At 45.3% G+C, this 23,816-nt stretch overlaps 1 protein-coding gene across 12 annotated transcripts in view; it reads right to left on the reverse strand.

The window, feature by feature from the left end:
* LOC115129556 (rap guanine nucleotide exchange factor 2) overlaps nucleotides 1-23,816 on the reverse strand; it is a 146,922-nt gene that overhangs the window by 65,471 nt on the left and 57,635 nt on the right. For 11 of the 12 annotated variants that reach the window (XM_029660029.2, XM_029660027.2, XM_029660021.2 and 8 more), the window contains exons 5-6: nucleotides 6,057-6,132; nucleotides 3,661-3,828 (exon numbers count right to left, since the gene is read on the reverse strand). In XM_029660029.2, coding sequence (XP_029515889.2) covers nucleotides 3,661-3,828; nucleotides 6,057-6,132 — 244 coding nt within the window. Of the gene's footprint in view, nucleotides 1-3,660; nucleotides 3,829-6,056; nucleotides 6,133-12,599; nucleotides 12,746-23,816 lie in introns of those variants that run through there. The other variant, XM_029660030.2, reaches the window with a different exon arrangement.

Genomic DNA, 23,816 nt, shown 5'->3' on the forward strand with positions numbered 1-23,816 from the left:
GCGGCAAATTAAAAACTTTTTTTTTTTTACTCGTTTTCAGGCCGCTTCGGCAGGTTTTGAGTGGTCATTGTTATGGAAATGTTAACTGGACCTGGCAACCCTGATCTAACCACACTGTTGACAGACTCTAAATTGACATACATTTTACCACATCATGAAAGAAATAAAGAAACCAAGAGAAAGAGAGAGAGCAAAAGGGACAAGATGAAAAAGGATAGAAAGAGCCAGCCTGAATAGGTGGTGCCCATTCTGAGGACAGAAGGGGCTCAGTCAGTGTGGCCGACCTCATCTGAGCGAGTGGTGTGTGATACGGTGTGTGATGCATTCTAAGATGTCCGATAGCGTCGGCTGCAGGGCTCACAGATAGTCTAAACCCCAATGGCTGATTTGACGTCCAGTTTTAAGTCTGTTTAACTGCATTTTTCATTTGAAACTTGTCCTTTAGCATTGCTATTGTTTCAGTAGCTTGGTTTCTGCCTTTGAAGCTATTAGCCTTAGCCTCATGTGAAAGTCAGGCTATTCATTTGGTGAAGCACCAGGTAATTTTTGCTTTCTGGGACTTTGAGGTAAAATGGATGTCTGGCAAGTGACAACTATCCATTATTTAATGACGTATTTACCATTGGGAGCGTCTTTTTCAGGGGGAGACCAGGACATTGGGCTACACACAGAACCAGACGTCCCAAGGAGACCATCCGTGCTAGGTTAGCATGCCATTGGCAGTATACCTGTTATAATTTATTGAGACACAGTAGCTGTTGGTCACATCCCATCACATCAGGTCTACGGTGGAGGAACAAAGGTTTGGGACCCTCTCTTTGCTTAGAGGGCCTTCAATGGGGATGAACCCCACTGAAGAAAGGCCCACACTTAAAGCGAGTGTCCTGCATATTGTTTTCAATAAAGCACGTTCCTATCGGCAATATATATATATATTTTGTTGAAGAAAAAAATGTGAAAGTAGAGACAGAGGAGATATAGTTGGATTGGTGTCATCATAGGTAGATAGATACCTTGAATGAAAGACCCCTTGCTGTAAATGGGATATCCCCACAAAAACAAAATGTTCTTGCAATACACCTATTCCGAATGTCTACCAAGTGAGATTTAAAGGGGCGTAAATTTGAGTTACGAAGACAAACCCAAGCTTTTGGCATGTTCACACAGCTCTCTTTATTCCTCTGACAAAAGTTTCTCCCTGGCGCATTTTTCACCTCTAAATGCGCCTCTGGGTTTTGAGAAGGAAAATCCCGGCGCAGCCTGGCATTCCAAATGCGGGAGATTAGCGTGCTACATGTCATCTTAACATCCAAGCCCATCCAAGCTTTCCCCCTATGCGCTCGCCAGTATCGTCTCAACTGAAGTTATTCCCTCTACGCACTGCTGTACTTCAAGTGCACTCCACTCCACTTGGGACTACTTGTTACCATGGCACCCCACTTATTCTTCCCACCGGGCCTCTGAGGAGAACTAGAATTTTGTGACAGGCGCCGTCAGGCCATGAGAAAGTTCAGGGTATCCTTTTATGTAAAAACCCAAAGCCAGTCTAAAATTAGGGGTCGGTGTTGGGGGGGTGGGGATGACGTCCGGCGCGTTTCCGCTTTGTACGGCAAACCCAGATTATTACATGGCGTTCCAAACGAGCCGGGGTACTCTTCTTGACACCGTCCTCCCTTCAGAATTGCAGAAATAGGAGGAATGGGTTGAAATAAGGCAGAACTGGGGCTCATGAAAAATAACATGGGGCATGGGGTGTGTTCACATCATGAGTGAACATGGGTATCCATGAATAGTAATATGGGGTGCGTTCATGTGATTGTACTGTATACTTTATTAGTGAACCCTTCATTATAGTGAACATGGGTTCCCCATTCACAGAAAGACACTTTAGGACCCATCTCGGGCACTGCTGTGGCCACCTCAGTGGACTGTGGCGTGCTCCATTGGAAAATAAGAGAGAGACTCTCCATCTCCACACATGCTGCCCTTTTAGAATATTTGTGGGGGGGAGTGGTTTGCATAAAGAAAGGCAACGCTTTGGGACGACATGATGAATAGGACCCCCTGTTCCCTCTTCTACACATACTGTTCTCTACTCTCCTCTTACCCCCCTTTCCAGTCATGCTCCTGCTGATTTCGCTGGAGAAACCAGCTGGCTCTACAATTGCCATCCACATCAACCCCTGGTGGGTGACTCAATACGGCTTCTCCCTTCAACTACATGGAACTCCCAGAGCTACACTGTGTAGAATAACAACCACCCTGACACCGCCTGGAGCAATTGGGGGACACAGGGGTTATGGGGTGAAGGAAAGATGCAAAGGGAGTAAAGGCAGTGGGTATATGGGGGTGTTGCATAGAGGCACTAGTTCTAGAAAAAAAGGGCCCAAAGATGACACAGGAGGTTATAACCTATATATAGTCTATTAAGGTCAGACGGTGAGTTTGTAGCAATGGTGCACAAGAGTCGAGTCGAGAAAGGTATACAAGGTAGCCTACAGCGAGGATAGCAAAAGGGTGAACAGCATGAAAAATGCATTTCGGAGTACAGGTACCCAAGAAGGGTAGAATAATAATATAATGGTGAAACAAGGCACAGCAAGCCTACAGCAAACACGATACATTGACCACAACGTAACTATAGAGCAGAGCAAAGTAGAAACAAGGGTGCACACAGATCAGGGTATACATGTCAGGTACTGTGTAAGCTGTGACTACACAGACCAGGGTATAAGGTACTAACTAGTAGGCTACACAGACCAGGGTATAAGGTATTCACTAGTAGGCTACACAGACCAGGGTATAAGGTATTCACTAGTAGGCTACACAGACCAGGGTATAAGGTTCTCACTAGTAGGCTACACAGACCAGGGTATAAGGTTCTCACTAGTAGGCTACACAGACCAGGGTATAAGGTATTCACTAGTAGGCTACACAGACCAGGGTATAAGGTTCTCACTAGTGGGCTACACAGACCAGGGTAGAAGGTATTCACTAGTAGGCTACACAGACCAGGGTATAAGGTATTCACTAGTAGGCTACACAGACCAGGGGATAAGGTATTCACTAGTAGGCTACACAGACCAGGGTATAAGGTTCTCACTAATAGGCTACACAGACCAGGGTATAAGGTATTCACTAGTAGGCTACACAGACCAGGGTATAAGGTATTCACTAGTAGGCTACACAGACCAGGGTATAAGGTATTCACTAGTAGGCTACACAGACCAGGGTATAAGGTTCTCACTTGTAGGCTACACAGACCAGAGTATAAGGTTCTCACTAGTAGGCTACACATACCAGGGTATAAGGTATTCACTAGTAGGCTACACAGACCAGGGTATAAGGTATTCACTAGTAGGCTACACAGACCAGGGTATAAGGTATTCACTAGTAGGCTACACAGACCAGGGTATAAGGTATTCACTAGTAGGCTACACAGACCAGGGTATAAGGTATTCACTAGTAGGCTACACAGACCAGGGTATAAGGTATTCACTAGTAGGCTACACAGGTAAGCGTCCAACAAGCTTAGACAAGGACTATGTTAGCCGACACAAGCGGAGGCAAGGTAAGGAATACACCATGAGTGTCCAGCAACACAAAACAGCCTAGTTACTAACTAAACAGGAGGAGCCAGGTAGCTAGATGGTGACTCACCGTGTGGTATCCCCTGGCTATGGGCGGCTTGCCGGTGGGGTACGGGTCCACCGTGTCGATGATGGTCTGCCGCTCACCCTTCTGGTTGATCTTGCGGAACCTCCGGCGGGACTGTCGGTGCGATGCTTGCCGCTGGAAGTACTCCTCATTTTGGTCCATATAGTCCACCTGGGGAAACAGGGTAGAAGGAAAGGAAGGAGTGACTGTCTAGTTTTCCTCGCCCCCTCCCTCCCCCTCTTCCCGCCCCTCTCACTGCGTAAAAATTGCAGCGTGTGTGTGTGGGCTGCGCCTCAACACTCCTCTCCGACATCAAAGGAAGCTATCACAACTCCAGGAGAGGGGGAACGAGTGAGAGGGAGGTGTGTGAGAGAGGTACATAGTGAATTGGCAAGGCAAGCGTGTGAAAGGAAGAGATCAAGAGAGGGATGGAGAGAGAGAGAGGGGAAGGAAACAAGATAGAGGGGAGACAAACAGAGGGAGATGGACGGAGAGATGGAGAAAGGGAGACATACCACCCCCTTGCCCTGATGTGATTCAGATTTAGTCATTCAGTCTCGAGTTCAGTCATTCAGGCAGATGCTGCCCTCCCTTATGATCATACTGCTCCTGCCGTCGATCACCCTCGGGAGTCACAGTCCCATGAAATGGCTCAAAATGACCGTCGTAATAAGGGATAATGGCACAACTGGCCTCAAATTACGAGTACAACTTGAGGTTGAGGAGTCACAAGGCATCGGCCATCAGAAGACAGAAATGCATATACTACATGTTCTACCTGCAAAAATATTGCAGCAACATATTTTCTCTGCTCACAAAATGCATTTCAACGACTTAATACTTAACAGTCAAGTGTAGTAGCCTGATGAAATAGGCCTGGTGCTAGAATGACAAATTTAAGGCGTTTACAGTTGGCACACACTCCTCCCTCACAAGCTTCTTCACTGCGGCTTCACATTTCACAGCACTCAGCCTTTGGGATTACACATAAAATCTCTACCTCTCTCCCTCGCTCTCTGCCGTACCAACTGCTGCTATGGCAACGGCAGGGGAGCTGTGGTGGATGAGAGAGAGAGTTGTGTTTGAGAGAGGAGCGAGAGTGCATGCATTGTGTGTATCAGTTTGGTTCGAGTGTGTCAATCAGTTTCAGTGTGTGTGTGTGTGTGTGTGTGTGTGTGTGTGTGTGTGCGCGCGCGTGTGTGTGTGTTGACTGTGCATATGTGTATCGGTTTGAGTGCATGTGCGAGTATGATTTTGGTTTGCGTGTGCATCAGTTTAAGTATCTTGCGTTTATTGCTTTTAGTATGTGTTGGAGACTGGGGGCTTAAGAGCGAGAGCTGCTGCTGTCTTAGTATCACCCCAAAGCCATTCTCCCAGTAATTATAGGCTGCTTGTTGCGCCCATAATAGCTGAGGCTACACCAGGAAGTGGTAATGATCAACAGTAGGACAGAGAGGAGGAGAGAAGGCTATTAGAAAAGCTGAAGCTTTAGCAGCTGGAGCCACATTTAACAAAAAGGTGCCATCTATATAATTATTATTGGAGACATTCATAGGACACTATGATTACAGAGAAGATCTTTGTGGCAGCCGTACTGTAGGACGGTTGGTGATTAACAGTAACATGATGTAACTGGTTAGGTATGGTTGCTCTTCAAAACGGAGCAGTTTTTAGGCGATAGGATCTATGTCAAATTGTAGCGTGTACGCGCTTGATCATGCGTGTGTGATTGATTACGCATGAGTGGGATGTGCGATCGATTGTGTGTGAGGGTGGTTGTGTGTGGCATGTGCACGCACACGTCAGAGAGCGAAAAGGACAGTGGGCTTTCGTATCTTTAAAGATCTAGCACGCCTCCAAGGCCTCATGTTCCCGACAGCAGATTGTGTTGTGCTGCTACTTTTATATCCTGGTAAGGCTGGATTGATTGGTTTTCAACTTTGCTTTTTATAAGGTCTGTGCCAACATTTGATGTTACCATAAAACTTGGTCAACCTTTATATCACTGACTGGAAATTACTGAAGCACTTTATTGTATTCCTTACATTTAGCCAAGTATGCGAGCGTGCAGTGAACAACAACAAAAAACAGCAGCAAGCACTATAGCTGAATGTATGCGTGTCAAGTGAAGCACTAGCATTACTTGTAGTTGGTTCGTCCACAATAAATAAAGGCCATTTAGTAGACCTAAAATCTAGGCAACTAAATTAGTTGGGGTGTAAAAGTCCTCATAAAACACACTAGGTCATTGCTAAGCCCTGTCCCTATAAGTCCTAAGCCCTAAGTCTCATCTTTTGTAAACCACCCGTCCCAGTACATCAGTGTATGGAGTGAGTGTGGTGTGCTGTTGCCTGACGTGACGCCACTGTGGTGGAGTTGGCAATGGCGGCAGGACTCACCACAATCATCTCGGAAGGTTCCAGAACGATGCACTCGCATCCGCGTCTCAGGCTCCCTGCAGAACGCTTTCCAAAACTGGTGATGGAGCAACGAGAGAGAGAAAATAAAGAAGCATTTAAGGCAGGGAAAGGCACTTTTAATACCGTTCACTTGGCAACATTGGGATTCAATCTGGAAATCCTGTTCCAACGATGGAACAGACAGACGAAGATTCACTAATGTTCCTCAGAGTAAAAATACACCACAGAAATACACCACAAGTGGAAAAGTCCACTTGGTGACATCACAGGCTGTTCAGTATACGTGCTCTCCAGTGAGGAGGGGTGTAGAATATTGAAGTGGAAAAACCAAAAGTCTTGAAATGGGGCAGCAGCCATGGAAATTATGAGTAGGGTAAATTAGACAAAACTTAGACAAAAACTTGGGGCTGGATGAAGATTCAAGACTGCAAGCGTTGTATGATGCATTCTGACCCACATTTGAGTAGAAGGGCTCCCTTGTGCCATATTTACAAAATGATCAACACCAAAATGTGTGTTGATGTGAACCCCCCAAACTGATGTGATTATTTATTCAGCATAAAACTCCAGTCACAGAGTCTCTTCAAATAGTGGTCTGAGAAACATCCACCAGTTTGGAATATATATTTTTATATGCTGTGCAGAAGCCATAATTCTTGCCATTTCACCACCAAGTTGTGTTGCAAATGGCGTCATATTTACAAAACCTTCTACTGATGGCAGCCTATCCTTAATCCAGCGGTTCCCAAACTAGGGGTTATGGAAGAACTTCCAAAATAGCCCCCCCAAAAATATATACATACAACACGCAAACACAGTACCAGTTTTTATTTGTTCTATTTTCTACATTGTAGAATAATGAGACAATGCAAAGAGTGTGCAGAGCTGTCATCAAGGCAAAGTGTGGCTACTTTGAAGAATCTAAAATATATTTTGATTTGTTTAACACTCTTTTGGTAACTACATGATTCCATATGTATTTCATAGTTTTGATGTCTTCACTACTATTCTACAATGTAGAAAATAGTAAAAAAATATTTTAAAACTTAGTAGGTGTGTCCAAACTTGTGACTGGTACTGTGTGTGTGATTATATATATATATATATATACACACACACACTGCTAAAAAAAATAAAGGGAACACTAAAATAATACATCCTAGATCTGAATGAATGAACTATTCTTATTAAATACTTTTTTCTTTACATAGTTGAATGTGCTGACACACAAAAATTATCAATGGAAATCAAATTTATCAACCCATGGAGGTCTGGATTTGGAGTCACACTCAAAATTAATGCGGAAAACCACACTACAGGCTGATCCAACTTTGATGTAATGTCCTTAAAACAAGTCAAAATGAGGCTCAGTAGTGTGTGTGGCCTCCACGTGCCTGTATGAGCTCCCTACAACGCCTGGGCATGCTCCTGATGAGGTGGCGGATGGTCTCCTGAGGGATCTCCTCCCAGACCTGGACTAAAGCATCCGCCAAATCCTGGACAGTCTGTGGTGCAATGTGGCGTTGGTGGATGGAGCAAGACATGATGTACCAGATGTGCTCAATTGGATTCAGGTTTGGGGAACGGGCGGGCCAGTCCATAGCATCAATGCCTTCCTCTTGCAGGAACTGCTGACACACTCCAGCCACATGAGGTCTAGCATTGTCTTGCATTAGGAGGAACCCAGGGCCAACCGCACCAGCATATGGTCTCACAAGGGGTCTGAGGATCTCATCTCGGTACCTAATGGCAGTCAGGCTACCTCTGGCAAGCACATGGAGGGCTGTGCGGCCCCCCCAAAGAAATGCCACCCCACACAATGACTGACCCACCGCCAAACCGGTCATGCTGGAGGATGTTGCAGGCAGCAGAACGTTCTCCACCGCATCTCCAGACACTGTCACATGTGCTCAGTGTGAACCTGCTTTCATCTGTGAAGAGCACAGGGCACCAGTGGCGAATTTGCCAATCTTGGTGTTCTCTGGCAAAACCCCCACCTGTGGACGTCGGGCCCTCATACCACCCTCATGGAGTCTGTTTCTGACCGTTTGAGCAGACACATGCACATTTGTGGCCTGCTGGAGGTCATTTTGCAGGGCTCTGGCAGTGCTCCTCCTGCTCCTCCTTGCACAAAGGCGGAGGTAGCGGTTCTGCTGCTGGCTTGTCGCCCTCCTACTGCCTCCTCCACGTCTCCTGATGTACTGGCCTGTCTCCTGGAAGCGCCTCCATGCTCTGGACACTACATTGACAGACACAGCAAACCTTCTTGCCACAGCTCGCATTGATGTGCCATCCTGGATGATGCTACCACTAGAGTGAAAGCACCGCCAGCATTCAAAAGTGACCAAAAAAATCAGCCAGGAAGCATAGGAACTGAGAAGTGGTCTGTGGTCACCACCTGCAGAACCACTCCTTTATCGGGGGTGTCTTGCTAATTGCCTATAATTTCCACCTGTTGTCTATTCCATTTCCATGTGAAATTTATTGTCAATCAGTGTTGCTTCCTAAGTGGACAGTTTGATTTCACAGAAGTGTGATTGACTTAGAGTTACATTGTGTTGTTTAAGTGTTCCCTTTATTTTTTTGAGCAGTGTGTGTGTATACAGTGGGGTAAAAAAGTATTTAGTCAGCCACCAATTGTGCAAGTTCTCCCACTTAAAAAGATGAGGCCTGTAATTTTCATCATAGGTATACTTCAACTATGACAGACAAAATGACAACAAAAAAATCCAGAAAATCACATTGTAGGATTTTTTATGAATTTATTTGAAAAATGTGGTGGAAAATAAGTATAAATATAAATAAATAAAATGCTAGTCTTTGTATCTCAAAAATGATCATAATGTGGTTTACCTTAATCTAAAAATGAAAATTATAAAAAATCTAAAATACATTTAAACCAGAGAGCGCCCTCAGATCATGGGAAAAGGCTGGACTTGACCAATGCACTTAAATTATTCCCACATTGAATGGCTACGCCCACTACTCTATGAAACCACACACTATTGCAGAGACTTTGATATTACCAGCCACAATTGATACAGTGAAAATGTGTGGGGAGCCAGAGGCACAGAAACTCACAATACCTTTGTCAGATAACCCTGGTAAATAAAGAATTTATGCTATTGGGAGCAATCAAGACGAAACTCTGAATGAACAACTCTCATTCCCGGGTCACTATGGAGGAGTTTGGGTTTCTGACTCAAAGGAAATATCCTGCAGTCTCCCTCTGAGCATTAATGCCACGTTCAAAACAACTGAGAACTCTGAAATCTCAGACTACCAACATCAGTGCGTTCAAGACAACTAGGAACTGAAAAAAAATTGTTAAAAAAATAAAATAAAAGAGCTCCGACTGCGAATAATAGTTTTGAAAGGCCATTCAACTCGGGAGACTCGGGCCTTTCTAGAGCTCCGACTTTCCGACCTGAAGATCACGGACGTCATAATTTGACCTCGTATTATTCCTGAGTTCCCAGTTGTAGTGAAAGCACCATACAACTCATGGAACCCTTTCGATGGCTCATAACTGTGTGAAGCTGGATTCAGTTTTCTCGTCTGCAATAAAACTAAATATCGATTCAAGTTGAATGTGACAGCAGAGATGAGGTGCTCACTGTCGACCACACCCCCTGACTTTGAGAAGCTCCGAAGTGACACGCATCAAGTACACCCATCTCATTAGATATTACATGTCAGACTAATTTTGCAATTGACTGTCATAGCCCCACATTAAAAGTATGTGATGGTGAGTTGAGAAGACAGTCAGAAATACATGTTAGAATGTTTTTCAAATGACTGCCATATCCCCAAATAAAAAAAGTAAACATTGGCCGTTAATTCTAAACTTTTCTTTCACATGGTTATGGGTCGCGGGAATTTTCGAAAATATCAAAATCGGGTCGTGAGCCGAGAAAGTTTGGGAACCGCTGCTTTAATCCAACCTGGATTATGCAATGGTGCATTTTACACTCTAATAACAGATACCTGTCAATTACGTACAAAATAATGACCGGAGAATTACCGCCCATTCAATTCATTTATGGTCCATTAATTCAAACTCATAACTCCATTAGTTCTGTCATTAGGGTGTTTTGAGATCAAGAGCTGGGCTAACTATTCCCCATTCAACCCAACGTCTCTCAATTCTCATAAATCAGTTAGTGCAGCGGCTAACTGCGTCAAGGCCAGTATGCCCATCCATCATAGCCCCCAGCAACACAGTCAGGTCTGACAGGAAAGGACCTCGGGCCAGGCATTTCTCAAATGCTTCAGAGACCTCGGCCCATTGCGACATGTTGCCTGGCCGGCCTTCGTCTGGCTTCCAGTCCATCGGTGTGCACCTACCCACCCGTCTCGCTCTCTTTCTCAAGCCATGTGCATCGCTAGCCTTCACCTGACTGAGATTTAGCATTCCCTCCCTCCCTCCATCACTCTTATTTTTTCCCCTCCCCCTCTGTCAGTTCTGCAGTTGCCACGGCAAAAGTTTATTTTTTATTTTTATTCCAAGCGTGTGACCCTCTCGATGTTCCTTTCACATTCCTGTTTGTTCCCATTAAATCCTAAATGCTAGCATTTAGCGTTTGAAGGTGACATTTGATGAGTGATAAGAATGTGTTCCAAAGCATGTTAAAACTTGTTCCAAGGGAGAAACGATGTGCAGGGCTATTGTATGTTGAGTGTGTTAAGCTGTATGGGGTTAATGCCAATAATTACCGTTTGACATCACTGGTCATGTGACTGACTGAGCTGCAGCTTAATGCACTGTTAGCTGTGGCCCACACACACACACACACACACTACGCCATAATGGGAGAACACAAAACGGCGTGTTCAATCATGCCCTACCCTTTACATAAGTACTCTTAACACGCCATTTCGTAGTGTTCTTTCTGCACTGCAAATGCCATGAGATACTAAGAATGGATTATGGATGTAGGACTTGTTTAGGGGTCAATCCACTACAACGTTCCCCATCTGGCCAGACCAGTCATAACAATGCTGTGTTTGCTCTTCGGGAATGTAAATAAGAAGATGGAAGAGAACAGGAGGGTAAAGAACTCGATAAGCTGTGAAGGTTTATCACCTGTTACATGTAAAGGATGGGATGTGATTAAGCATGACGTGGGGGAAAAAAATCAAGGATTTACATAGAACATGATTCAAGTGTTTCTTTGAATTAGAAAGCTGAGAAGCACTCCAGTCTCAGTTCTAGTAGGTTAGCGCTAACAACGTTTGGTTTACACACACACACGTTTCCTATGTTAGAATGTGTCCCCCCGCGTGTGTGAGCTGACCGTCTAGCTGTAAGTGACTAAGTGTCTGTTCAAACACTGACGCAGTGCAAATATGACATAGGGCTCCATTGTGCTCTGGCTATCATTATCATTCCCTGCATGCCAGAGCACTACTAGTCCCTTTATTAGCCTTGGTGCGTAGGAATTCTCCCGGCATGTTGACGGACATCATCTCCCCTGCTCCGGCGGCCTCTATTTGGCATTCCCGCGTTACACAACACCCTGGGCGTCTGGAATGTCATTCCATGCCATTCCACAAACACGTCGCCGGCCCCCCCGTCTGTGGCCCCCAAGCTACATAGAGACTCCCTGGCAGGTTGGGCCACATCAAAACCCCTGCCCTGGACTGTGTGAACTGATCCTACAATGGGGTCTCCACACTACCCTTAAGCCCTTTAACCAGAAGACACCCTTTAACCAGAAGACAGGGAGGGATGGCTTTTTTTTTTAAATCATCCATGGCCCATAAGCCAGACAAAGATTAAACCCCTGGTTATACAACACTTTTTGTGCTTGGAGGTGGTGAAGCTAAAGGAGGTGGGCGGAAGGAGCGCCTTTGAAAACGCGACCGGGAAAGGAATAGTTTATAGAATCCAACCAACCAGCGGCTAAAAAGAAAGTTGGATGGTTAGAGGGCATCAAAAGGTGCCGAGAGTCAGATTACTTTTTGCCCTTCCAATGCAAACAAATAATGTTTGGGCACACAGACGTCCCGAACTGGAAATAGCCGCTGACATCCCAGCAAAGAATTCACGAGTGACTTGTGACTTTCGTTTCACGAAATATGACTTGACGATGCTTGAAATGGTGCCCGGAATATAGTCGAGTGCCTCAGAAACTTTACAAGACATCAATGATGCCTACAGCCTACTCAACACACAAATTTCCCAAAACATACTCAAAGGTATAAGGGTACATTTAGTCAGTTTCCCTCTCCAAGTTTTCAAACTGATGTATAACCTTCTCGACCTAACAAGTCTCTCTTGTGAGCTGAACGGGCGGAACAGTTCGCTCGCTAACAATACCAAAATAAAACATTAAAGAGACCCCTTGCATTCCTGACATCTTTCATATACTCAAATGTTTTATAGCGACCAGCTCCCTTGCTGGAGAAGTCAACATTCCATCTACAACCTTTCTGCTGTGCTGTTACGCTGTTACTCCTGGGGAACACATGCTCTCAGATTCACACCCAGTGCTTAAGAAAAACTCAATGGATACTTACCCCTTGGATATAAACTCAAAAATCCTTCCTCAGCCTAGAACTAGTCCTGGAAGTGTAGCTATATCCAGTTCAGGAAGTTCTGATCAATCCCAGCATTTCGCTCCGCTTACAGTCGCACCCTCGTGCTGGTGTTTGAGTGAGTGTCGGAGGGTGTGTGTGGAAGCTTCTGTCTGCCTCTTTCTGGCTACGCTGTGCGGACAGCCAACATTCCAGAGCACAGCTCACTTCATTTCAACTACAACCTCCCAGAGCACGGCAGACAAAACAGGAGTTTGGCCAGGGGTGGTGTGGTGGGAGTGAAAGTGAGATTGTGACCCTTGCTTCCCCCACACCCTGCAAGACCGTTCACACGAACCCTACGAGTGGATTGTGCAATACAGCACTGTTTTGGTCCTGGTTTTTGTCTTAACCAAGTGTTTAACCCACAACCAGGTTTTGATTCACTGGTTGAAATCAACAAGCTTGCTAATAGTTATGCAGTGTGGTGACAAATCAGCAAATGAAGTACACTACATTACCAAAAGTACACCTGCTCGAACATCTCATTCCAAAATGATGAGCATTAATATGGAACTGGTCCACCTTTTTTTAAAACTTTATTTAACTAGGCAAGTCAGTTAAGAACAAATTCTTATTTTCAATGACGGTATAGGAACAGTGGGTTAACTGCCTGTTCAGGGGCAGAACGACAGATTTGTACCTTGTCAGCTCGGGATATGAACTTGCAACCTTTCGGTTACTAGTCCAACGCTCTAACCACTAGGCTACCCTGCAGCCCCAGGCTATAACAGCCTCCACTCTCCTGGGAAGGCTTTCCACTAGATGATGGAACATTGCTGCGGGGACTTGCTTCCATTCAGCCACAAGAGAATGTGATTAGGCCTGGCTCACAGTCGGCGTTCCAATTCATCCCAAAAGTGTTCGATGGGGTTGAGGTCAGGGCTCTGTGCAGGCCAGTCAAGTTCTTCCACACCGATCGACAAATAATTTCTGTATGGAACTCACTTTGTGCACAGGGTCATTGTCATGCTGAAACAGGAAAGGGCTTTCCACAAACTGTTGCCAGAAAGTTGGAAGCACAGAAATGTTTAGAATGTCATTGTATGCTGTAGCATTAAGATTTGCCTTCACTGGAACTAAATAGCCCCAGACAATTATTCCTCCTCCAAACTTTACAGTTGGCACTATGCATTGGGGTAGGTAGCGTTCTCCTGGAATCCGCCAAACCCAGATTCATCCTTCGGACTGCCAGATGATGAAGAGTGATTCATCACTCCAGAGAAAACGTTTCCACTGCTCCAGAATCAAATGGCAGCGAGCTTTACACCACTCCAGTAGACGCTTGGCATTGTGCATGGTGATCTTAGGCTTGTGAGCGGCTGCTTGGCCATGGAAACACATTTCATTAAGCTCCCGAGGAAAACGTTTTTGTGCTGACGTTGTTTCCAGAGGCAGTTTGGATCTCGGTAGTGAGTGTTGCAACTGAGGAAAGACCGCTCTCGCGGTCCTGTTCTGTGAGCATGTGTGGCCTACCACTTCGCGGCTGAGCCGTTGTTGCTCCTAGACATTTCCACTTCACAATAACAGCACATACAGTTGACCGGGGCAGCTCCAGCAGGGCAGAAAGTTGATTAACTGACTTGCTGGAAAGGTGGCATCCTATGACAGTGCCATGTTGAAAGTCACGGAGCACTTCAGTAAGGCAATTCTACTGCCAATGTTTGTCAATGGAGATTGCATGGCTGTGTGCAATTTTATACACCTGTCAGCAACAGGTACGGCTGAAATAGCCGAATCCACTCATTTGAAGGGGTCCACATACTTTTGTACAGTATATATAGTGTACCTCAAAATAAGGGCTGGGCAACAACATTGCCTTAGTGAGTAACAATAAAAAAAACATTGTTCCAATGGTCAAGTTATTATGCAACTCCCACAACAGCAAAACTGGATGAATGTGCCAAGTCCGTTCTTCTGTCACAGAGTCGCCATTGTAGGTCTTGCAGAGGCTTTACAGAAGTTCATCGGACAAAGGCGCGACCGGTTCTCAATAGGAAATGACTTCGGTTACAGTGGGTAAAGGGTTGTGTCCCAAATGGCACCATTTTCCCTATTGAGTGCACTACATTTGACCAGAGCCTTGTGGGCAGGAGTCAGTTACACACAATAAGGTTTACATTCCTATAAAACAAAGTGTGGGTGGTTTGCTAAAGTTCAGGTGATAATATGGGGAAGTGACGACAAATCGAAGGGGAAACGTGATCCATAAAGGGTAAATATAGGGCACGGCATCCATTAACCATTTCTAGCTCTGCTGGCTAACTGTGTTATATTAATCAAGATATACAAAGTTAATCCTAAATGGAGATGCTCAAACCACCTCCTAAAATAAATGAAAGGCTACAAGAATTAAACGAGCGATTTAGCAAGAGATTTCAGATTTGGACAGAGGTGGAGTGGGCATCAGGAAAACATAAAACCCCCAGCGCTTGTACAAGTCAACATTACTCAACCTTTACTTTTTCTAAAACACAAATAGATTGTGACACTTTTGACATTTGCACGTGTCGAAATGTATGCCAGCCAAAACATTTAGAACATACTATTTATACCCAAACAAATTATTCATTGTCTTTGATTTCACGTAGACCCTCATTTAAATAGGGCAGACTGCTCTTGTGATTCTTCATTTAATGACTGTCTGAGTCATCCTTCTGAGAGACACAGAGACAGAGAGACAGACACAGAGACAGACACAGACAGAGAGAGAGAGACAGAGAGAGAGACCCACACAGACAGAGAGAGACCGAGAGAGAGACAGATATAAGGCGAGACAGACCGCAAGCAAGAGAACAACATGAAAGAGTAAGAGAGAATGAAGGTGCAAATGAGAGGAGAGCGTGAATGAGAGTGAGCGATTGAGTGAGAGAGGGAGAGGGGAAACTGGATAGAGCAGTAAGTGTGAAAGCAAGAGCGAGAGACCCAGATTGAGAGAACAAGAGAGGCTGAATGCATATCAGCTTCTCCCAACATGCCTGGTGGTGTTGAAGTGAAGAGTGGGGCCTAGGGCTGTTGCGGTGGACTGTATTACCGCCACACCGGTGGTCATGAGTCATGAAGACAGTCAAGTTCCACGTGGCCGTTTAGTCACGATTATTAGGCTTCTCCAAGCTCTGCTGCTGCTGATGGTCATTAGTAGCCTACCAAACCTGCTAACTGCCTGGTACTCCACATTCTATTGTCTCTCTAATCACTTTGACATCAATGCAAATGTAATCGAAAATCCAATCAAACACTTCACGAGAGCCCATGAGCTCATGTTGCGCAACATTTCTATCGGCTATGCAATGGAGCGAGAAAACAGAGTGATGTCCTCTTAAAAAGAGAAGGATACTATAGGCTCGGCCTACAATATTTATTTCTCAACTTTCCTAATATTAAGCACATTCCTTATCTTTACAACAGGAGTATAGCCTACGTGGCTGGCATGAAAATGGACCATGAGAAAAACGTCCTCCTTTCACTGTTTAAGTGCAGGGATGACACGTATTTTTTCCCCTGCCCCGAGACAGGTGCATGATAATGGTCCATTCTAAATCAAAATGAATTTCATGCATTGAGTGGGGCAAAAAAGTATTTAGTCAGCCATCATTTGTGCAAGTTCTCTCACGTAAAAAGATGAGAGGCCTGTAATTTTCATCATAGGTACACTTCAACTATGACAGACAAAATGAGAAGAAAAAAAAAAATCCAGAAAATCACATTGTAGGATTTTTTAATGAATTTATTTGCAAATTATGGTGGAAAATAAGTATTTGGTCACCTACAAACAAGCAAGATTTCTGGCTCTCACAGACCTGTAACTTCGTCTTTAAGAGGTTCCTCTGTCCTCCACTCGTTACCTGTATTAATGGCACCGGTTTGAACTTGTTTTCAGTATAAAAGACACCTGTCCACAACCTCAAACAGTCACACTCCAAACTCCACTATGGCCAAGACCAAAGAGCTGTCAAAGGACACCAGAAACAAAATTGTAGACCTGCACCAGGCTGGGAAGACTGAATCTGCAATAGGTAAGCAGCTTGGTTTGAAGAAATCGACTGTGAGAGCAATTATTAGGAAATGGAAGACATACAAGGCCACTACTGATAATCTCCCTCGATCTGGGGCTCCACGCAAGATCTCACCCCGTGGGGTCAAAATGATCATAAGAACGGTGAGCAAAAATTCCAGAACCACACGGGGGGACCTAGTGAATGACCTGCAGAGAGCTGGGACCAAAGTAACAAAGCCTACCATCAGTAACACACTACGCCGCCAGGGACTCAAATCCTGCAGTGCCAGACGTGTCCCCCTGCTTAAGCCAGTACATGTCCAGGCCCGTCTGAAGTTTGCTAGAGAGCATTTGGATGATCCAGAAGAAGATTGGGAGAATGTCATATGGTCAGGTGAAACCAAAAGTGAGTTTTTACCAAAAAGTTATACTCGTCGTGTTTGCAGGACAAAGAATGCTGAGTTGCATCCAAAGAACACCATACCTACTGTGAAGCATGGGGGTGGAAACATCATGCTTTGGGTCTGTTTTTCTGCAAAGGGACCAGGATGACTGATCCGTGTAAAGGAAAGAATGAATGGGGCCATGTATCGTGAGATTTTCAGTGAAAACCCTCTTCCATCAGCAAGGGCATTGAAGTTGAAACGTGGCTGGGTCTTTCAGCATGACAATGATCCCAAACACACCGCCCGGGCAACGAAGGAGTGGCTTCGTAAGAAGCATTTCAAGGTCCTGGAGTGGCCTAGCCAGTCTCCAGATCTCAACCCCATAGAAAATCTTTGGAGGGAGTTGAAAGTCCATGTTGCCCAGCAACAGCCCCAAAACATCACTGCTCTAGAGGAGATCTGCATGGAGGAATGGGCCAAAATACCAGCAACAGTGTGTGAAAACCTTGTGAAGACTTACAGAAAACTTTTGACCTCTGTCATTGCCAACAAAGGGTATATAACAAAATATTGAGATAAACTTTTGTTATTGACCAAATACTTATTTTCCACCATAATTTGCAAATAAATTCATTAAAAATCCTACAATGTGATTTTCTGGATTATTTTTCTCATTTTGTCTGTCATAGTTGAAGTGTACCTATGATGAAAATTACAGGCCTCTCATCTTTTTAAGTGGGAGAACTTGCACAATTGGTGGCTGACTAAATACTTGTTTTTGCCCCACTGTAGATGATTCAGTATATGTAAAAACAAGATTAAATCAAGAATAGTCTGATGGGTGACAATATTAGACTATCACCTGTGAATGATACCCACTTTAAAGGCAAGAAAAACAATGCCTTTTTTTGTGAATTTTTCTAATCATAGTCACGCACACCTCATGAAGCCAAGCCCATAGGCCTGTATGTTTTGATAAGGTTTGTAATCACAACTAAAGTGGCCATCTTTAACTTCTTATTTTACCTTCTTAAAATGAAGCACATGTATCAGCTTTACAACGGGAGTGGAGCGTAAAACTGGCATAAATACTGTATGCAATGCGTGAGTTTCAAGTTTGGGGGAGATCATTTTCACCATAATAAAAGCATTACATGAATAATTGCATTTGTGGTCACTTTTGATTGATAATGGTGTTTTCCCGCTAAGGGAACATTAGTAGGCTTAAAGCCTACTGCCTATTGCTCATTGCAGGGGCTATTATGTGAAAAAAACGCCAAACATTTTAAGCTAAGCGTTCTGATCTGTTGCGTCAGCCTCGTTGCATTTGTAGAACAACTAACGTTACATTAATAACAAAATTAAGCATATAGGAGTACCTATTTTCTTTTTAACCACTCAACACAGAGAAAGGCACAATATCCATTCAATTTTATTCAGCTTTGTTCAATTGTATTCTTCAAATAAAATGCCACTAAAGCAAATCTTGTCTGCTAAATGAACTAGTGTAGCCCACAGCCATATGGCATAGCCAGATCAGGACCTAACATAAGGACAACTGCCACAGCCCTAGTGGGACCCATTCCACGTAGTCTTTAAAAGCTCCAGGAACTCCCATCGGAGGTCTATTCAAGTTCATCGTGTCACAACCAATACCATCGCCGGTACCATGTTAATGGACTGGCAGTACCGAACGCTGATTGGCTGGTTCCTGGCCTATGACAGCGTGTAAGGTCACACGGTAACTGTGGTGATGACTTACCGTGCCATGACCTCTTGTGGCCTACAATCAGATTGATGAGCGGAATCATTTCTATTGTGGGTCATCAAAAACACTTCAGTCACTCTTGCTTTGGACGTGAGCCATATACTGGTTGGCTGTTATGGAGAATTTATGTGGGTCTGTATATTTGGGAGTTGCGTGCACGCAATGCATACTGACCAAGCAAAACACACGATTCACAAATGATTCAAGTGCACACATACACTAGTAATTCCAAGACGTACCCAAGATGTACATACAGTATCTTTCCCTGCATGTTTTGTAAAGATTGGGCTGAAACAGCATAGTTCTGAAAACAAGTGGGTTCATATTCAACCCATATAGCTCCTCCTGCATGACTAAGTGCATCTCTGCATGGTGCCTGAAACATTCGCTTAGTAAACATTTTCAGACACCTTCTCCCTAGTGGTTGCATCTCAAGCATTAAAGTGTAATCTGCCAATATCCTCAAATCCTTCGCACACTTTCACCTTGAAAAACGGAAAAGGGGGAGTCGCTGTCTTGAGTTCTGACACTTTGCTCCACTATGAGTGTCGTATGACTGATACGGACCCTGCGCTATGGGAGAATAATTAGTGCTAAGCTTCTAAAGTCGCTGGTGTATACGCCTTGTATTGCCAGTCTGTTACATAGAGGAGCATTGTTTCAAGAAACCCACAGGTCGGAAAGTGAATCCCATGTGAAAGACTGGATCAGATCACAGAGTTGATTAATTTTGACTAAAATTACAGTCGGGGGACGAACATTTCAGGTGTTGACCATCGTTTTATTCACTTGTCTGCACCTATAGTGCCTGTAGTCTCGCACATAGAGCCCTACTCCGATATAAGACTTGCCTAGCTACTCATCCACATCGCGCCAGCTAAAATGTCACGCCCACTAACGTACAGTTGAAGTCGGAAGTTTTAAATTCACATTAAAACTCAGTTTTTCACAATTCCTGACATTTAATCCTAGTAAATATTCCCTGTTTTAGGTCAGTTTGGATCACCACTTTATTTTAAGAATGTGAAATGTCAGAATTATGGTAGAGAGAATGATTGATTTCAGCATTTATTGATTTCATCACATTCCCAGTTGGTCACAAGTTTACACACACTCAATTTGTATTTGGTAGCATTGCCTTTCAATTGTTGAACTTGGATTAAACATTTAGGGTAGCCTTCCACAAGCTTCCCACAATAAGTTGGGTGAATTCTGGCCCATTCCTCCTGACAGAGCTGGGGTAACTGAGTCAGGCTTGTAGGCCTCCTTGATGGCACACGCTTTTTCAGTTCTGCCCACAAATGTTCTATAGGTTTGAAGTCAGGGCATTGTGATGGCCACTCCAATACCTTGACTTGTCCTTGAGCCATTTTGACACAACTTTGGAAGCATGCTTGCAGTCATTGTCCATTTGGAAGACCCATATGTGACCAAATTTTAACTTCCTGAATGATGTCTTGAGATGTTGCTTCAATATATCCACATAATTTTCCCTACCTCATGATGACATCTATTTTGTTAAGTGCAGCAGTCCCTCCTGCAGCATAGCAATCCCACAACATGATGCTGCCACCTTCGTGCTTCACGGTTGGGATGGTGTTGGTTGGGATGAGAGGATCTGCAGAGAAGACTAGCATGAGCGCGTTGGAGCGAGCGGTCGCATCTGCACTCGGTCCGCAGGTAGTATTACATTTCATTACATCATTACATTTCATTATAGTACAACGGTTTGATTTGTCTAATCTTAGCAATTTTTCTTCTTAGCTAGCTACATAGCCGTCTTTGTATCATAGAAAATTGCGTAATTATCGTATTTCGTCGTCCTAACGCAGTCTACACCGCCCTGCAGCTAGCTAGCTAGCTAACGTCTACCGTTAGCTAGTCCACCGTCTACCGATTAGCAGCACAACTTACACTCAACTGAACGACTTGATTAGTGTAGTGTTAGCTAGCTACATAGTTGTCTTTGCTGTCTTCGTATCCAAGATAATTGTGTAGTTTAGAGTGTGTAGTTTTAGAGTGATTATCTTAATTTACCGAGGTTAGCTAGCCAGCTATTTGTCGTCCTTAACGTAACAGAACTTCCACACTCAACAATCCAGTCGCATTTCGCTTCGCTCCACAGGTAGTATCACATTTTTCATTTCATTACAGTACAACGGCTTGATTTGTTTGATCGTAGCTAGCTACATAGCTAGCTACATAGCCGTCTTTGTATCAAAGATAATTGTGTAGTCTTGAGCGATTTCCTAGGTTAGCTAGCCAGCTATTGTCGTTCTTTTAACGCAACGTAACGTAAATCAACACTGCTAGCTAGCCAGCTAGCCCCGAATAGCAGCACAGTAGCACAGTAGAAACCATTACACTCAACGGAACGACTTGATTAGTGTAGTGTCAACAACGCAGACACTGCCAGCTAGCCTACATAGTCAACAACGCAGCCTCTGCCAGCTAGCCTACTTCAGCAGTACTGTATCATTTTAATCATTTTAGTCAATAAGATTCTTGCTACGTAAGCTTAACTTTCTGAACACTCGAGACGTGTAGTCCACTTGTCATTCCAATCTCCTTTGCATTAGCGTAGCCTCTTGTGTAGCCTGTCAACTATGTGTCTGTCTATCCCTGTTCTCTCCTCTCTGCACAGACCATACAAACGCTCCACACCGCGTGGCCGCGGCCACCCTAATCTGGTGGTCCCAGCGCGCACGACCCACGTGGAGTTCCAGGTCTCCGGTAGCCTCTGGAACTGCCGATCTGCGGCCAACAAGGCAGAGTTCATCTCAGCCTATGCCTCCCTCCAGTCCCTCGACTTCTTGGCACTGACGGAAACATGGATCACCACAGACAACACTGCTACTCCTACTGCTCTCTCTTCGTCTGCCCACGTGTTCTCGCACACCCCGAGAGCTTCTGGTCAGCGGGGTGGTGGCACCGGGATCCTCATCTCTCCCAAGTGGTCATTCTCTCTTTCTCCCCTTACCCATCTGTCTATCGCCTCCTTTGAATTCCATGCTGTCACAGTTACCAGCCCTTTCAAGCTTAACATCCTTATCATTTATCGCCCTCCAGGTTCCCTCGGAGAGTTCATCAATGAGCTTGATGCCTTGATAAGCTCCTTTCCTGAGGACGGCTCACCTCTCACAGTTCTGGGCGACTTTAACCTCCCCACGTCTACCTTTGACTCATTCCTCTCTGCCTCCTTCTTTCCACTCCTCTCCTCTTTTGACCTCACCCTCTCACCTTCCCCCTACTCACAAGGCAGGCAATACGCTCGACCTCATCTTTACTAGATGCTGTTCTTCCACTAACCTCATTGCAACTCCCCTCCAAGTCTCCGACCACTACCTTGTATCCTTCTCCCTCTCGCTCTCATCCAACACTTCCCACACTGCCCCTACTCGGATGGTATCGCGCCGTCCCAACCTTCGCTCTCTCTCCCCCGCTACTCTCTCCTCTTCCATCCTATCATCTCTTCCCTCTGCTCAAACCTTCTCCAACCTATCTCCTGATTCTGCCTCCTCAACCCTCCTCTCCTCCCTTTCTGCATCCTTTGACTCTCTATGTCCCCTATCCTCCAGGCCGGCTCGGTCCTCCCCTCCCGCTCCGTGGCTCGACGACTCATTGCGAGCTCACAGAACAGGGCTCCGGGCAGCCGAGCGGAAATGGAGGAAAACTCGCCTCCCTGCGGACCTGACATCCTTTCACCCCCTCCTCTCTACATTTTCCTCTCTCTCTCTGCTGCTAAAGCCACTTTCTACCACTCTAAATTCCAAGCATCTGCCTCTAACCCTAGGAAGCTCTTTGCAACCTTCTCCTCCCTCCTGAATCCTCCTCCCCCTCCCCCCTCCTCCCTCTCTGCAGATGACTTCGTCAACCATTTTGAAAAGAAGGTCGACGACATCCGATCCTCGTTTGCTAAGTCAAACGACACCGCTGGTTCTGCTCACACTGCCCTACCCTGTGCTCTGACCTCTTTCTCCCCCTCTCTCCAGATGAAATCTCGCGTCTTGTGACGGCCGGCCGCCCAACAACCTGCCCGCTTGACCCTATCCCCTCCTCTCTTCTCCAGACCATTTCCGGAGACCTTCTCCCTTACCTCACCTCGCTCATCAACTCATCCCTGACCGCTGGCTACGTCCCTTCCGTCTTCAAGAGAGCGAGAGTTGCACCCCTTCTGAAAAAACCTACACTCGATCCCTCCGATGTCAACAACTACAGACCAGTATCCCTTCTTTCTTTTCTCTCCAAAACTCTTGAACGTGCCGTCCTTGGCCAGCTCTCCCGCTATCTCTCTCAGAATGACCTTCTTGATCCAAATCAGTCAGGTTTCAAGACTAGTCATTCAACTGAGACTGCTCTTCTCTGTATCACGGAGGCGCTCCGCACTGCTAAAGCTAACTCTCTCTCCTCTGCTCTCATCCTTCTAGACCTATCGGCTGCCTTCGATACTGTGAACCATCAGATCCTCCTCTCCACCCTCTCCGAGTTGGGCATCTCCGGCGCGGCCCACGCTTGGATTGCGTCCTACCTGACAGGTCGCTCCTACCAGGTGGCGTGGCGAGAATCCGTCTCCACACCACGTGCTCTCACCACTGGTGTCCCCCAGGGCTCTGTTCTAGGCCCTCTCCTATTCTCGCTATACACCAAGTCACTTGGCTCTATCATAACCTCACATGGTCTCTCCTATCATTGCTATGCAGACGACACACAATTAATCTTCTCCTTTCCCCCTTCTGATGATCAGGTGGCGAATCGCATCTCTGCATGTCTGGCAGACATATCAGTGTGGATGACGGATCACCACCTCAAGCTGAACCTCGGCAAGACGGAGCTGCTCTTCCTCCCGGGGAAGGACTGCCCGTTCCATGATCTCGCCATCACGGTTGACAACTCCATTGTGTCCTCCTCCCAGAGCGCTAAGAACCTTGGCGTGATCCTGGACCCTGTCGTTCTCAACTAACATCAAGGCGGTGGCCCGTTCCTGTAGGTTCATGCTCTACAACATCCGC

The sequence above is a fragment of the Oncorhynchus nerka genome, linkage group LG5 (genome assembly GCF_034236695.1).
Source record: "Oncorhynchus nerka isolate Pitt River linkage group LG5, Oner_Uvic_2.0, whole genome shotgun sequence".
Classification (NCBI taxonomy): Eukaryota; Metazoa; Chordata; class Actinopteri; order Salmoniformes; family Salmonidae; genus Oncorhynchus; species Oncorhynchus nerka.